We start from the raw sequence: 12,334 nt of genomic DNA, 5'->3' as shown, positions 1-12,334 counted from the left end.
TAACATAGCATGTCTTACATTTCAACTGGAAAGTTCTGCTTATCTTTCATAAGTGCTACTGGGCAGTAGATGGCTCAACTCCACGGGGCTTCCTCTTCCTTCACTCTCAGAGAGAAATGCCAGACCCTCCTCATTCCTCCTCTCTTTTGCAGCCAAGTACATTGATCTCCACTTGTTGGTTGGTTGCTTTTTGGTACAAATGGAAGGAGAAGAGAGAAGGAGTCATTGTTTACTAAAACCACTCATATGGCTGATCTTATTCAATAGCCACCAGTAAGATTTATTTGAATACTTTTGTCCACCACACTCCACCCCCCATTTTCTTTTTTGTATTCTTCCTGAAACTTTCACACTTAAAAATAATCATTTGAGGATGGGAATAAAAACCAAGTCAAATAATGCATCTATTTAAATCATTTATTTCAACACAGGCATTGTTTCAAATGTGTACCTTGTCTTGTAACACATTTCATATCTAGAGAACAGGTTTGAGAACAAGTACATAAAAGAATTATTTGACAACATTTTAAACAAAAGTGCTTAAGGCTTATTACATGTTTCAGAAACACAGAAGTGCCAGTCACAAAGAGCCTCAAAGTAAAATATTCACATATCTACACTGTACATTTAAATGGGTTATTCTGAAGCATTATTACTATTATTAACAATAAACTCTTAGCAAAAAGGCCTCTTTAACCCTCTGGTATTCAATGGAGTATATTACTTTTATGGACGTGTGGATATTCCAGTTTGACACCTAGCTTTACCATAACGTAAGTGGACTTTCTTTCACCACCTCAAGTACAGGCACACATGTACCTCCTACACAAAGCAGCTTTTATTAGCCTATCATCAGCCAAAACCTTGTTAGTAGCAGTTGGAGTTTTATTAACAGCGATGTATTTACAATATAAGGGAGTAAATTATTTAGAGGGAAGTCTCTAAAAATTAAAATAATCTCATTAAGCCCTATTTTACTTTTTATTTTATTTTATTTTTTTTGCGTTACGCGGGCCTTTCACCGTTGTGGCCTCTCCCGTTGCGGAGCACAGGCTCCGGACGCGCAGACTCAGCGGCCATGGCTCACGGGCCCCGCCACTCCGCGGCATGAGGGATCTTCCCGGACCGGGGCACGAACCCACGTCCCCTGCATCGGCAGGCGAACTCTCAACCACTGCGCCACCAGGGAAGCCCCTAAGCCCTATTTTAAATGGACTTTACATGTAAAATTTATGGCCATAGAAGTCTATTATTTAAACAAGTTAATAATTTACCAGATACTTATTAGTATTGATTCCCTCATTATTTACTCCATTTATGTGACTATTTACTTTAATGATGATTATATATTTTAGAAAACGAGTTATGAGTATAAAAATGACTATTATAAATTATTATAGCTATACCAAACATGAATATTAAAAAGCAGCAGTTTGTATGTTAAAATACATAGACATTTGCTATACTTCTTTAATGAAGTGCTTTATAAAGGTATAAAATTATAGAAGGTGCTATTTTCATGAATTTTCTGTTTGCTTGACTTTTGAGCCAGACCAACAAGCAAATATTACAAATAGTGCAATGAGCATTGGCCATCAATGACCTTTGAATTCAGATGGTAGATTCTAGTACAGAGAAGCAGGGTCCCAAAGTAGTTGTTTAGCCTGACCTTAACTTACCTAATTGTTGATATAGGCTAAATTCAGTGAAAAATAAGCAAACTTCATCTCACCTTTTGTAACATACGTGTAGACTCAGAATATTTACCGAAATAGATTGGTAAATAATCATTTAAAAAACCAAGAATCTTAATATTAAAATATTAACTTCGAATATTTTAAAATTAAATAGAAAACATAGGTCATGGTTTATGAATTTTATTTAAATTATCAGATAAATAGAAAAAGGAAGGTAGAATTTACAAACATACATGAAACAAAGAATAAACTGTTATTTATTCTTCACCATACAAATTTAAATGGAAACGTTTAGAACAGTTGATTTAGAATTCTACTGTCAGTCTCTTTGAGGTCAGGATTGGCCAGAGCTTGAAGTTTAAGACAATTTATAGGTTGAAGAAATAGCTTTCATGTAATTACCTCATTTTCCTTAGTTTTGAGTTTCATGGGAACAATGCAAACTAGCTCTGGCATTTTGCTTCTAGGCAAGGCAATGGTTAGGAGGATAATAATAATATAGTCCTTTCTTGCATTTCTATCAGTTCCAAATTTCTGCATACTTCCCCAACACCTATCATTATCCTTAATTTATATGGATGAAACAAACTAGGTGAGAAAAATGGAAACTAAAATGAGGCCAGGAAGCAAATATAAACCAAACAAGATGAAATCCATTCATGTTGACCCTCACAGTACTAAGATCCAGGATGGCATGATTTCTGTAGTTCTAGCAGATTAGCTTCACTGCCACCTATTTATTGGTCTTTATGCTGATTAGGAGGAGAGAAAACCCCAAAAATTCCGCATGGCAAATAAAGAGTTAGGAAAGCCAAGTTATCAGTGGGTGTGACAAGTTATTTAGTCTAGATAAATTATTGAAGGAATCATAGTGATGAGCCCTTAGAAGTTCTGCCTTCTAATTTCCAAGGGTCTGGTAAATGATCTGGCAAAGAAGCCTGTGAAACCCAAGGTGTCAGATCTGACTTGGTAGTACTTTAGGGACTTGACCAAGGCTACCACTTGCAACTAAAATGTCTCACATGGAAAAAAGTGTTCTATCCTGCAAATAAAGAAAAAATTTAAATGGATGGTTCTGGAGAAATGGAAGAAAAAAGGAACAGTTGCTGAGAGAGCTGCAGTAAGGATGTCAGTCTCATGAAGGGATGTCTGCTTATCTCTACCCTTCAGTTATGTTCCCTTCCTAAGCAGAAATTCTGTGGCAAAGCCACCCTCTGTACCATCCTAGAAACTATTTCAAAGGAATTCCTAGGAGTACTAATGTTCTTTGGCTTACTAGGGATTTATCTCTTCACCTACTATCTCAACAAGCACTTCAAATATGTGTTTCCCTGGCTCCACTATGGATAAAACAGGATGTCCTTATAGATATGCCCTTATCTTTGCTCAAAAGAAAAAAACCCCAAAAAACCCAAACTCTAAACCTCCTAAATGTTGATGAGTCAGACAGGATAATAATACTTACTCCATTGTTATCACCCTACATTTTATTAAATGCCATGAATATAAGGTACGGAAGAGGCAAGACAGAGTTTTGCTGTTGTGCTGGGATATTAAAGTTGTAAATCACCATGAAAGGTATAAGAAAGTTAGGGGGAAAATAGAGCAGAAAACCAAAACTGGACAGTGAATTAGAGATTAAGTTTGGGCTGAGTGGCAGAAGGCCAAGGATATATACGGAGGAAGAAAACAGCAGAGAATCCCTCTAAACAAGAATTCATTGCTCTAGAATTCAGGAAGTCTATATATAGGGTGTGGAGGGGGGAAAAAAGAGAATTTGGATTGTTTCAGAGCAGGAACTGCCCAGATTAGATTTTTTTTTTCTCTAATGTCTGTCCTTTCCGTAGACATACATATTTGCACTTTATTTACATTACAAACTTTTGGTGAAAAGGTTATACATTTTATAGAAAAAGCTTCACAGTTCTGACTCTTTGTCATTTTCATCCAGGTAGTATTCGTCATCCGTGGTTGTGTCTGTGTCACAATCTGAGTCTACTGGATCATCTTCATAGATATTAAGTGGTGCACTTAGAGATAAGCCATCTTTTGGCATCTGATTACTAGGAGAATTAGAACTTGATGACTCTGTTGGGTTAGGAGGGTTAACTACATCATCTTTCAGGAAGCCAGGGTTCTTAAGAAAACTTGGTTTCCATAATCTTCCTTGTGTGAGTGACCTCTTTACATTCTCCAAGAAAGCCAGTTGTTGTTCTTTCCCAAATATCCCATAGTCAATAGGTCTGGATATAGATGTTGCAGACCTAGGACCCATTTTTGGCCCGCTGTTGTACAAAGCCCAACTTTCATTTTCATCACAGGAGGGTAGTTCAGAAAAAGATTTGAATCTTCGACTGTACCCACTGTTGTTAGAGAATTCATTCCCAAGGGTCAGTTGACTCAGGGCATTGTCAATAGAAGTACTTTCAGAAAAATGACGCTCTCTGAATTTTGGAGGATGACTTTTTCGTAGTAGAGCACCGTGCACATTGATGCTTTTTAAACTCTTTGAATGATAGGGGTGTGGCTCAGGTTCCCACTCCAGAGATGAAGCACTCCTTTGTTGTTGCTGAAAACTGGCCAGTGGCATGCTTACTGTAGATTTCTCTGCAGGCTCCAATTGAAAAGGAGGGTTCAGCCCCCTCTGATGGTCAGGGAAATCTGCTTCCTTGAGGCTGATCAATGAGGGTTGGGCCAGGGCTTCTGACTCTCCTTCCAAAATCTGAGCTACTGTTACATCCTTAGAATTCTCATACTTTAGTTGTGATTCTGAGATTTTTTTAAACTCATTTTGATGTGGCTGTGAAATATTGTTAGACTTCTGATTGCTTACGTGTGCAGAAGTTTCTCTGTTGGTTATTGTAGTAACCTGGAGAGGGTCCTCGGATTTCTCCACACTTACTCCATCATTACTTAACCTGCTTTCATCTGTGGATTCTGTGGACTTTAACGTAGGCACAGGGGAGTGTGGGTTGCACTCTGGTGTGCCAGGGGATAAGGTGCTAAAGCCAGAATTGTTCCCACTTTGAGGAAAGATAGTAGTTACATGTCTTCTGGTGTATAAATCTTCAGCTGGAAATTTTCTGCTTGTTTTGGACATAACTGCCAATCTGTGTTTAACTGAAGATCTGTTTTCCCCTTTTTCTAGGTCATCCAAGCTTTTTTTAATTTTATTACTTCCTTCAAGAAGTGAAGGTTGATTCCATGCCAACTCCTGCATTTCATCTTTAGCCTTGCTCTCTGTCATATTTACCTCCTGACTTCTTTGAGGTAGTTCTCTGGGTTCAGACTGCAAACTGTCTAAATCTTGTTCACTTGAACAAGTCTTTTCATCAAGCTGTAGTTTATGCAAGGCTGGAGTAAGAGCAAAGACTTGGCTTTCTGAGTCAGAAAGTGGTTTATCAGGGTTTTTTGGGAAATCTTTTCTAATTTCCCCTCTTACTTCCCCAGGCTGCAATCCACTGGAGCTATCATCTATAGCTATACCTGTTATATCTTTCTGAAGACTTCCAGTAGCTGTAATGGCTATAGCACTACTTGTACACTCCCCAGAACTTCTAATAATTTGTGAATTTTCAACATTCTCTTCTGAATGGGCTGGGAGGTTAGAAAAATCACTGTTACCTGATTTAATGGATTGCTGACAATTTTCAGATTTCTCTCTTGTAACTTTTTTTCCCTGAAGCATTAGTGAAGTATACAGGGTTTCACTTCGCAATTTTTCCCCTTTCTCTTTCTTGCTTTGTGAATCACATAAAGGTGTTTTAGCTAAGTTGTGTGGGGAAATCTCTCTAGATTTAGGTTCTCCTTTATGAAGAGAAACATCTGCTTCAATAGAAGCAATTTCCTGTAATGTAGGCTCTGAGGACCTAAAACTCGGTAATTGTAAACCAGTCATATTTTCAGTGGTGTGAGAAAGATGGCTGTTCTCCTGAGCAGAGCTGACCTGCATCTTTAGATCTTTAGATGAAGGTGGTCCTGACTGCTTTTGTGTAGAACAATTTAGTTTGTCTTTTTCTAAAGCATTAGGAGATATTTCAGTCCCCACTTTAGTTAATTCTGTAAGTGAATCGATATTTTGTGTATACTTTTGAAGAAGGTTACAGAACTTTTTTCTGTGTTTCCTTGGTAGAGTATAGTATATTGAAATCACCTCAAGACATTTCACATTATCTTCATCACCAGAAACAGAAAACATGCTAGTAGTCTTAAATTTATGTAATGTTTTCCCACTTTCTTTGCCTGACAAATCTGCAGAAAAAGGTAAAGGGTGTTCATTTGGATGGGAAAATATACCTGTCCTGGAGGCAGAAATTCTACCATTCTTTTCAGTGCATTCTTGAAAGTATTCCTTCTGGTGGTGTCTTTTGCTTAAAGAACACTCCCGAACAGATGAGTCACTTCCCAGAGGGTTAATGAGTCTCTCCCAAGGCTTTAGTGTTATAATAGAAGCATCTGTATCTGAGACTAAACCTTTTTCTCTTTCATCTCTTCCAGTTGAGGAATATGGCACCCCTGAGCGACATGACACAGCCCCCTTGATGAGGACTTGAAGTGGTCCTTTTCTAACAGAAGCAGATCCAATGTTTGTCATATTTGTCATCTCCTCTGTGGCTTCAGATGGTACTGAGACTGAGTCTGAAACTACTCCGGAATATTTGCTCTCTGACTCACAAGAACTGGGACTGAATTTGTTTGATGTGTACTTCTCTACTGGATCTTCCACATCATTTTTGATTTGGAATGCAAGTTGCTCATTCCTAAACGAAGAAGGCATTATCTTACTTTCAGACTTCCTGTTATTGATGAGAAAACTGGCTGATTTTCTTGGTAAGGTACAATAAATTGTGTGAAGCTCAGGAGGCTTGGAATTGCTTTCAGTTCCCTCAATGAGGTTACTGCTGTCACTTGTGGGTATTGATCTACTTTCCGTTTTGCTTAATTTTTCGGTATAGGATATACGTCGTCTTATTTTTCCTTTTCCCTTTCCATCCCTGAAAGGAGGATGTGAATGGCATTTGACAACATCAACCACTTCATTATGTACAGGCATACAATTAACATTACTCTTTTGGTTTTCTGAGAGGCTTAGGGAAAATTGACTATTTTGGTTCTTGCAATCATTGTCTTTTTCTTCTCTTTCTCCCAGAGACAGATCTTTGCTTGAAGGACATTTCCAGGAGAACCCTGCAGTAGAAGGAATCACCAAAGCATCAAGGCAAGAATCATTTGATGGTAAGGAATCTGGTAGTGTACCTGATGACAGATCTAAAGAATCACATGGCATATTGTGGTCGGCAGGTGACTTGCTACAGTTGGTAGAATAAGTTGTGGTACATGGTTCTTCCTTGGTATCTAAAACAGCAGGCTTTTCTGAAGACTGTGCATTTTGATTATCAGTACGTTCAGGACTCCTGTGGTTATTTTTAATAATGTTTGAAATATCTTTATTACTTACTGTTAATTCCTGGTGACAACCTTGATTTGGGCTGAGAGAAGGTGATGTTGTTCTGCTTTCCTGAATGAAAGGAAAGGAAGTTGCTGAGGCAAGTTTTCTGTTCCCAGTATAACTCTTATCTTTTTTTAGTTCATTGGCTTTATGAATTTTGGAGATATCTCTCCTGGAAATCTCTCCAGGCAAACTTTTTGAACTTATTGTCGTAGATGCATTAAAAACAAATCTGTTGCTCTTGGCTGAGTCCTGAAAGAGGAGATTTTGAAAATCAGGTAAAGGGTTAGAAATTACTGTCTGTGAAACAAGTTGGGGTATTTCACCTGTCATGGTTGTCTGGTCTATCTTGTTTAGTTGTTTGTCTTTTTCCAAAACAGATCCATTCAAGTCTTTCTCATTATTCACTTCCGTGACCAAGATATTGGGTTGGCTTTCAGTCAGAGGTGGAGAATCAACTGAATCACTGTTGGTCCCAGTGACTTCTGTATAGTTTCTGATTGGAAGAGAAGCAGGCTTAATTTTCTGCAAAGTGACTGTGGGATTCTGAAAGTTGGGACTCTGAGGATTCCCTCTGTCATCAGAAATCTGTGGGAAGGTAGTTTTGAATGAGGATGCTAGAGTTTGAGCACTTCCAAATGAGTAAGGTTCTTTGTTTATATGTAGTTCCATAGGAGAACTGTCCTGTTGACATTCTAACCCACCGGATTTGATGTGATAGCTAGAACCAGACATGGGGCAAACATTTGGTGCACTAAAATGAGTAGACTGGTTCCTTTTAACTTGTGACACCTCCATGCTCTCCAGTGTGGATGCCTGAGAATCAAACTGTGAGGGATGTGGCTTCTCTTGGTTTCTGGAAATATTTGTCCTGTACCTAGGAGAAAATGACCCCCAGTGTTGAGAAGGAACACTATGACAATGACCAGCTAAAAATGCTCTATTTCCTTCAATGGAGATCATTTCAAAGTCTCTGTCAGAAGAAGTGAATGGTTTCCTGCTTTGATGAAAGTCAGACCAGGAAGAATGTTCTTCCTGTTGGCCCCCAAAAGGACTTTGTCTAAATCTCTGTTCCCTGCTGCATCCAAAGGTATTGCTAAGGAAAGACCCAGTAAATGGGTTATCTTCATGGTAGAACAGCATATTCTCTGAGTTCTCAAATGGGTCAGCACTCATTGCATTATTCATGGGGGCATTTAAACCAACACTTTGGTGAACACTCTGTGAATGGTAAAATTCATATCTCCTATCCTCCTGAAAACACCTGGGATACATATACTGGTCAGCAAGGTCAATTTCCATTGGTGATGGTGCCCTCAGGAACTCTTCCTGGTTCTGCCTATCTCTAGAGGAATCTGATCTATTCCATATGATAGATGATAAAGGAGTTCTCTTTGGGCTCTGTTGGTGGCTTGGTGGTATAAACCCAGTCTTGATCTGAGTTGTGGCTGAAAAAGGTAAGCTTCTTGCTGTGAAATACCCTGTAGCTGGTGAGGCTGATTGTTGTCTGCTGTCAAAATACAGAGAAATACTACCAAAAATATTCTTTTGCACATTATCTTCTTTTAAGACTCTGGGTTCCCTTGTTTTGTACATATCACAGATTGTCCTTGTTCTAGGAGAAAAGGTTTTAAAACCTTCCTTAGGGGTTCCTGGTCTTAGGACGTCATAGATAGACATATTAGAAGTTTCATTACAGTAATTTTTATGCTTTGCTGTGATATTACGGTGTTTATTCCCACTGGAGTAAAAATGACTGAACTGTGTTCTTGATCCATAGTTGAGAGGTGTTCTGGCATTCAATGAGCTTGGAGACTGTTCCTGAGCCAGTTTTCCATCCAAATCATCTAAAACTAAAAGGAGAATATACATCATTTTTTTGCATAAGATTTTACAGTCTAATAATATTTTGAGTTGTTGAAGGCTCCACTTGAAGAAACATAATCCCTTATAATTTTTAGATCATATCACCATAAATGTTATGACATTAACTTTGATTATGTCTTTAAGATAGTTTGACTTTTACAAGCCTGTAATGGAAGTTTCTTTTTCATTTTCACACTTCTTCAAATCACACATTTTCAAAGTTGACCTTCCAAAATGTCTTAAGAACATAAAAGCCACATTTTTTCCCCTAACAGTAAATTTTAATCATGGTTTCTAGTGAATCTTTTGTGTCACTAGGTAGCTATAATGTTTCCAATTATGTTTACCTCAGGGGATTGTAAAAGATATGAAAGTCTGTAAATAACATGTGAGTTCTTAGTTGTACTTAGTTGCACATTACTGCCAAAAGTTTAGCATCCAATTTATTAACATACCTATTTGGATGGTAACAGATATATTTTATCATATTCATGTTACAATAAATATGAGTAGATTGTGTATTTTTTTAAGAAATGTTCATTAAAAAAATAAAATCTGACATGAGAAATAAGTTATGGGATTATTTAAATTGCTGAAGAACTTTTTGGTTTACAGAAATCTATCCTTCTGAGTTACATAAAATGGTGCACTCTCTTTGGTTAATTAAAATTACTTGTCATTAAAAATTGTAATTTTAGGGGTTTCCCTGGTGGCACAGTGGTTGAGAGTCCACCTGCCGATGCAGGGGACACGGGTTTGTGCCCCGGTCCGGGAAGATCACACATGTCGCGGAGCGGCTGGGCCCGTGAGCCATGGCCGCTGAGCCTGCGTGTCCGGAGCCTGTGCTCTGCAATGGGAGAGGCTACAACAGTGAGAGGCCCACATACAGCAAAAAAAAAACAAAATAAAATTGTAATTTTAACTCTTCAATGACAGGGAAAGTGAGGTATATTGGTATCTGAGTGAATGTAAGTGAGACGTACTTATAATATACCAATTATGTTAGGACAGGTGCTGAAGGGGTTTTTGATATCTGCTCTGAATTTTCTCTACTCTATTTTATTTGTAAGTTGGTGCTATTAAGTTCGCATAGCCAGCAAAAGAACTAGTCTTGAGCATGAAAGATCTGTAACTAAGGAATTCTTCAGGGAAAATATTTGTCAATGTTTTAATGAAAAAAATTATTTTTCTCCTGTCCCTGAAATAATTTATTTCCTACATCCACAAATAAAATAATCAAGCAATGCCAAAATATAAGGCAGGGCAAAAAGAAAAGAAAACTACATAAATCTGTCTTTAAAGCAAATTATAATGAAATCTCTTTGATTTCTGTTTTCCCTTTCAAGCTGTTCATAGTTTTTTCTTCCTCTTTAAATAAAGTCTTTTGCTGACTACAAAAGCAATATATGGTAAATACAGGAAAATATAACAAAAGAGGTAAAGTCACCTGGAGTCCTTCTTCCCAGAGATAACCACTCTTAACATCAGTATCACGGGACTTTAAATTATTCAAAGTTACTTTGATTCCGAAATTAATACTGCTATTTGACTCACTACTCTTGAGGTCAAAAAAATTCCTGTTCTGCTTCTCCTTTTTATTTTCAGAGAGGTCAAGTCATTTTTTTTTTTTCCATTTCATAAAAAGTAGCTCTCCTCTACTAGCAAAACCTTTGTTTCGGAACAGAAGTTTTCCTCTGGGTCTCTTTTCTCTGAAGCAAGTTCTCTGCCAGTAACCATCTTACTGAAAGGAGTTAACCAACCAGCTGGATGTCTCTCAATGATCACACCACCTGTCCTAACTATAGGGCTGAGGTGACATCATTGCCCTTGGAAATTGAATTTAGTTCCTCAAGGTGAAGCTAGTGAATGATTTCAGACTTCACTTTTCAAATGGCTAGGCTTATATTATATAGAATAAACTATGTCAAGGTGAGCTATGCTTGTATAATAAGGTCCATGTGTATATAGTACTTTTGGAACCTGTTTTAGTCTTTATTGTTATCTATTGTACAAGGTTAATTGTTTAACAACGATCAGATTTCATCACAGTGCATTTAGGTCCTAATCAGGAACAATAAAAGTCTATTAAGGACAGTAAACTTTTTAGATATATTTCCTAAAGACATATTTTTTCCTTTTTACCTGAGTTTAAATATTAAACATTATTAACATTATTACCATTCCATAGATTTATCAGGGCTTGATCCAAGAATATTTGCTTAGATTATATTTAAATATAAGATTCTTTAGGGACTTCCCTGGTGGCGCAGTGGTGACGAATCCACCCGCCAATGCAGGGGACATGGGTTCGAGCTCTGGTCTGAGAAGATCCCACATGCCGCGGAGCAACTAAGTCTGTGCGCTACAACTACTGAGCCTGTGTGCTAGAGCCCGCGATCCACAACTACTGAGCCCATGTGCTACAACTACTGAAGCCCGCATCCCTAAGAGCCCATTCTCCGCAACAGGAGAAGCCACCGCGATGAGAAGCCCGCGCACTGCAACGAAGAGTAACCCCCGCTCACCACAACTAGAGAAAGCCTGCACAGAGCAACAAAGACCCAACACAGCAAAAAATAAATTAATTAATAAATTAATTTAAGAAAATGATTCTTTAATATTTGTGTTAATAGCATGTAACCACATCTTCTTCAGGTAAGGTAAACAAGAGGGACTTCAAAAATGAAGTACAGGGTTTGATACATTTTGAGCACTTTAATACAGACTGTAATTATTATTTGCTTTCCTTTAGTACTGGGAATTCCAAAGGCAATTCAATGCATAGACTTACCTTGGAAAAACTCATCCTCTAGCACTGAAGCATCCCACGGAGGCATGCTACTTCCCTCCCTCATGCCTGCTGGCTTGGGGACAAATGCACTGTCAATGGGTTGATTTTCCAGAGGTGAATTGTATATTTTTGCCTGCTAATTTTAAAATAGAAAATGTAATATTATTTCTGGACTTTCCCCAGCCAACATGTTCCCACGAAAATGTCCCAAGCTTAAAAGTCCTAGTCTAGGGCTTCCCTGGTGGCGCAGTGGTTGAGAGTCCGCCTGCCGATGCAGGGGACACGGGTTCGTGCCCCGGTCGGCGAGGATCCCACGTGTCGCGGAGCGGCTGGGCCCGTGAGCCATGGCCGCTGAGCCTGCGCGTCCGGAGCCTGTGCTCCGCAGCAGTAGATGCCACAGCAGTGAGAGGCCCGCGTGCCGCAAAAAAAAAGTCCTAGTCTAAGGACAGCAAATAAATTTTCCTAACATTTATTTCTCTAGTTGTAATGTTTTGTTGCTTTTGCAATTTGCAACTGATCACAAACTTCTCC

General features: G+C 38.4%; 1 protein-coding gene across 7 annotated transcripts in view; it reads right to left on the bottom strand.

The window, feature by feature from the left end:
• Nucleotides 1-1,091: 1,091 nt before the first annotated feature.
• EXPH5 (exophilin 5) overlaps nt 1,092-12,334 on the bottom strand; it is a 70,614-nt gene continuing 59,371 nt past the window's right edge. For 5 of the 7 annotated variants that reach the window (XM_024766328.1, XM_024766345.1, XM_024766362.1 and 2 more), the window contains 2 exons: nt 11,804-11,939; nt 1,092-8,999 (listed from right to left, as the gene is read on the bottom strand). In XM_024766328.1, the coding sequence (XP_024622096.1) occupies nt 3,616-8,999; nt 11,804-11,939 (5,520 nt within the window). In that variant the 3' untranslated portion in view covers nt 1,092-3,615. The remainder of the gene's footprint in view (nt 9,000-11,803; nt 11,940-12,334) is intronic. The other 2 variants (XM_024766336.1, XM_024766371.1) reach the window with 2 other exon arrangements.

This window comes from Neophocaena asiaeorientalis, unplaced genomic scaffold (assembly GCF_003031525.2).
Source record: "Neophocaena asiaeorientalis asiaeorientalis breed wild unplaced genomic scaffold, Neophocaena_asiaeorientalis_V1.1 scaffold623, whole genome shotgun sequence".
NCBI lineage: Eukaryota > Metazoa > Chordata > Mammalia > Artiodactyla > Phocoenidae > Neophocaena > Neophocaena asiaeorientalis.
This window is presented reverse-complemented; position numbering and strand designations above follow the sequence as displayed.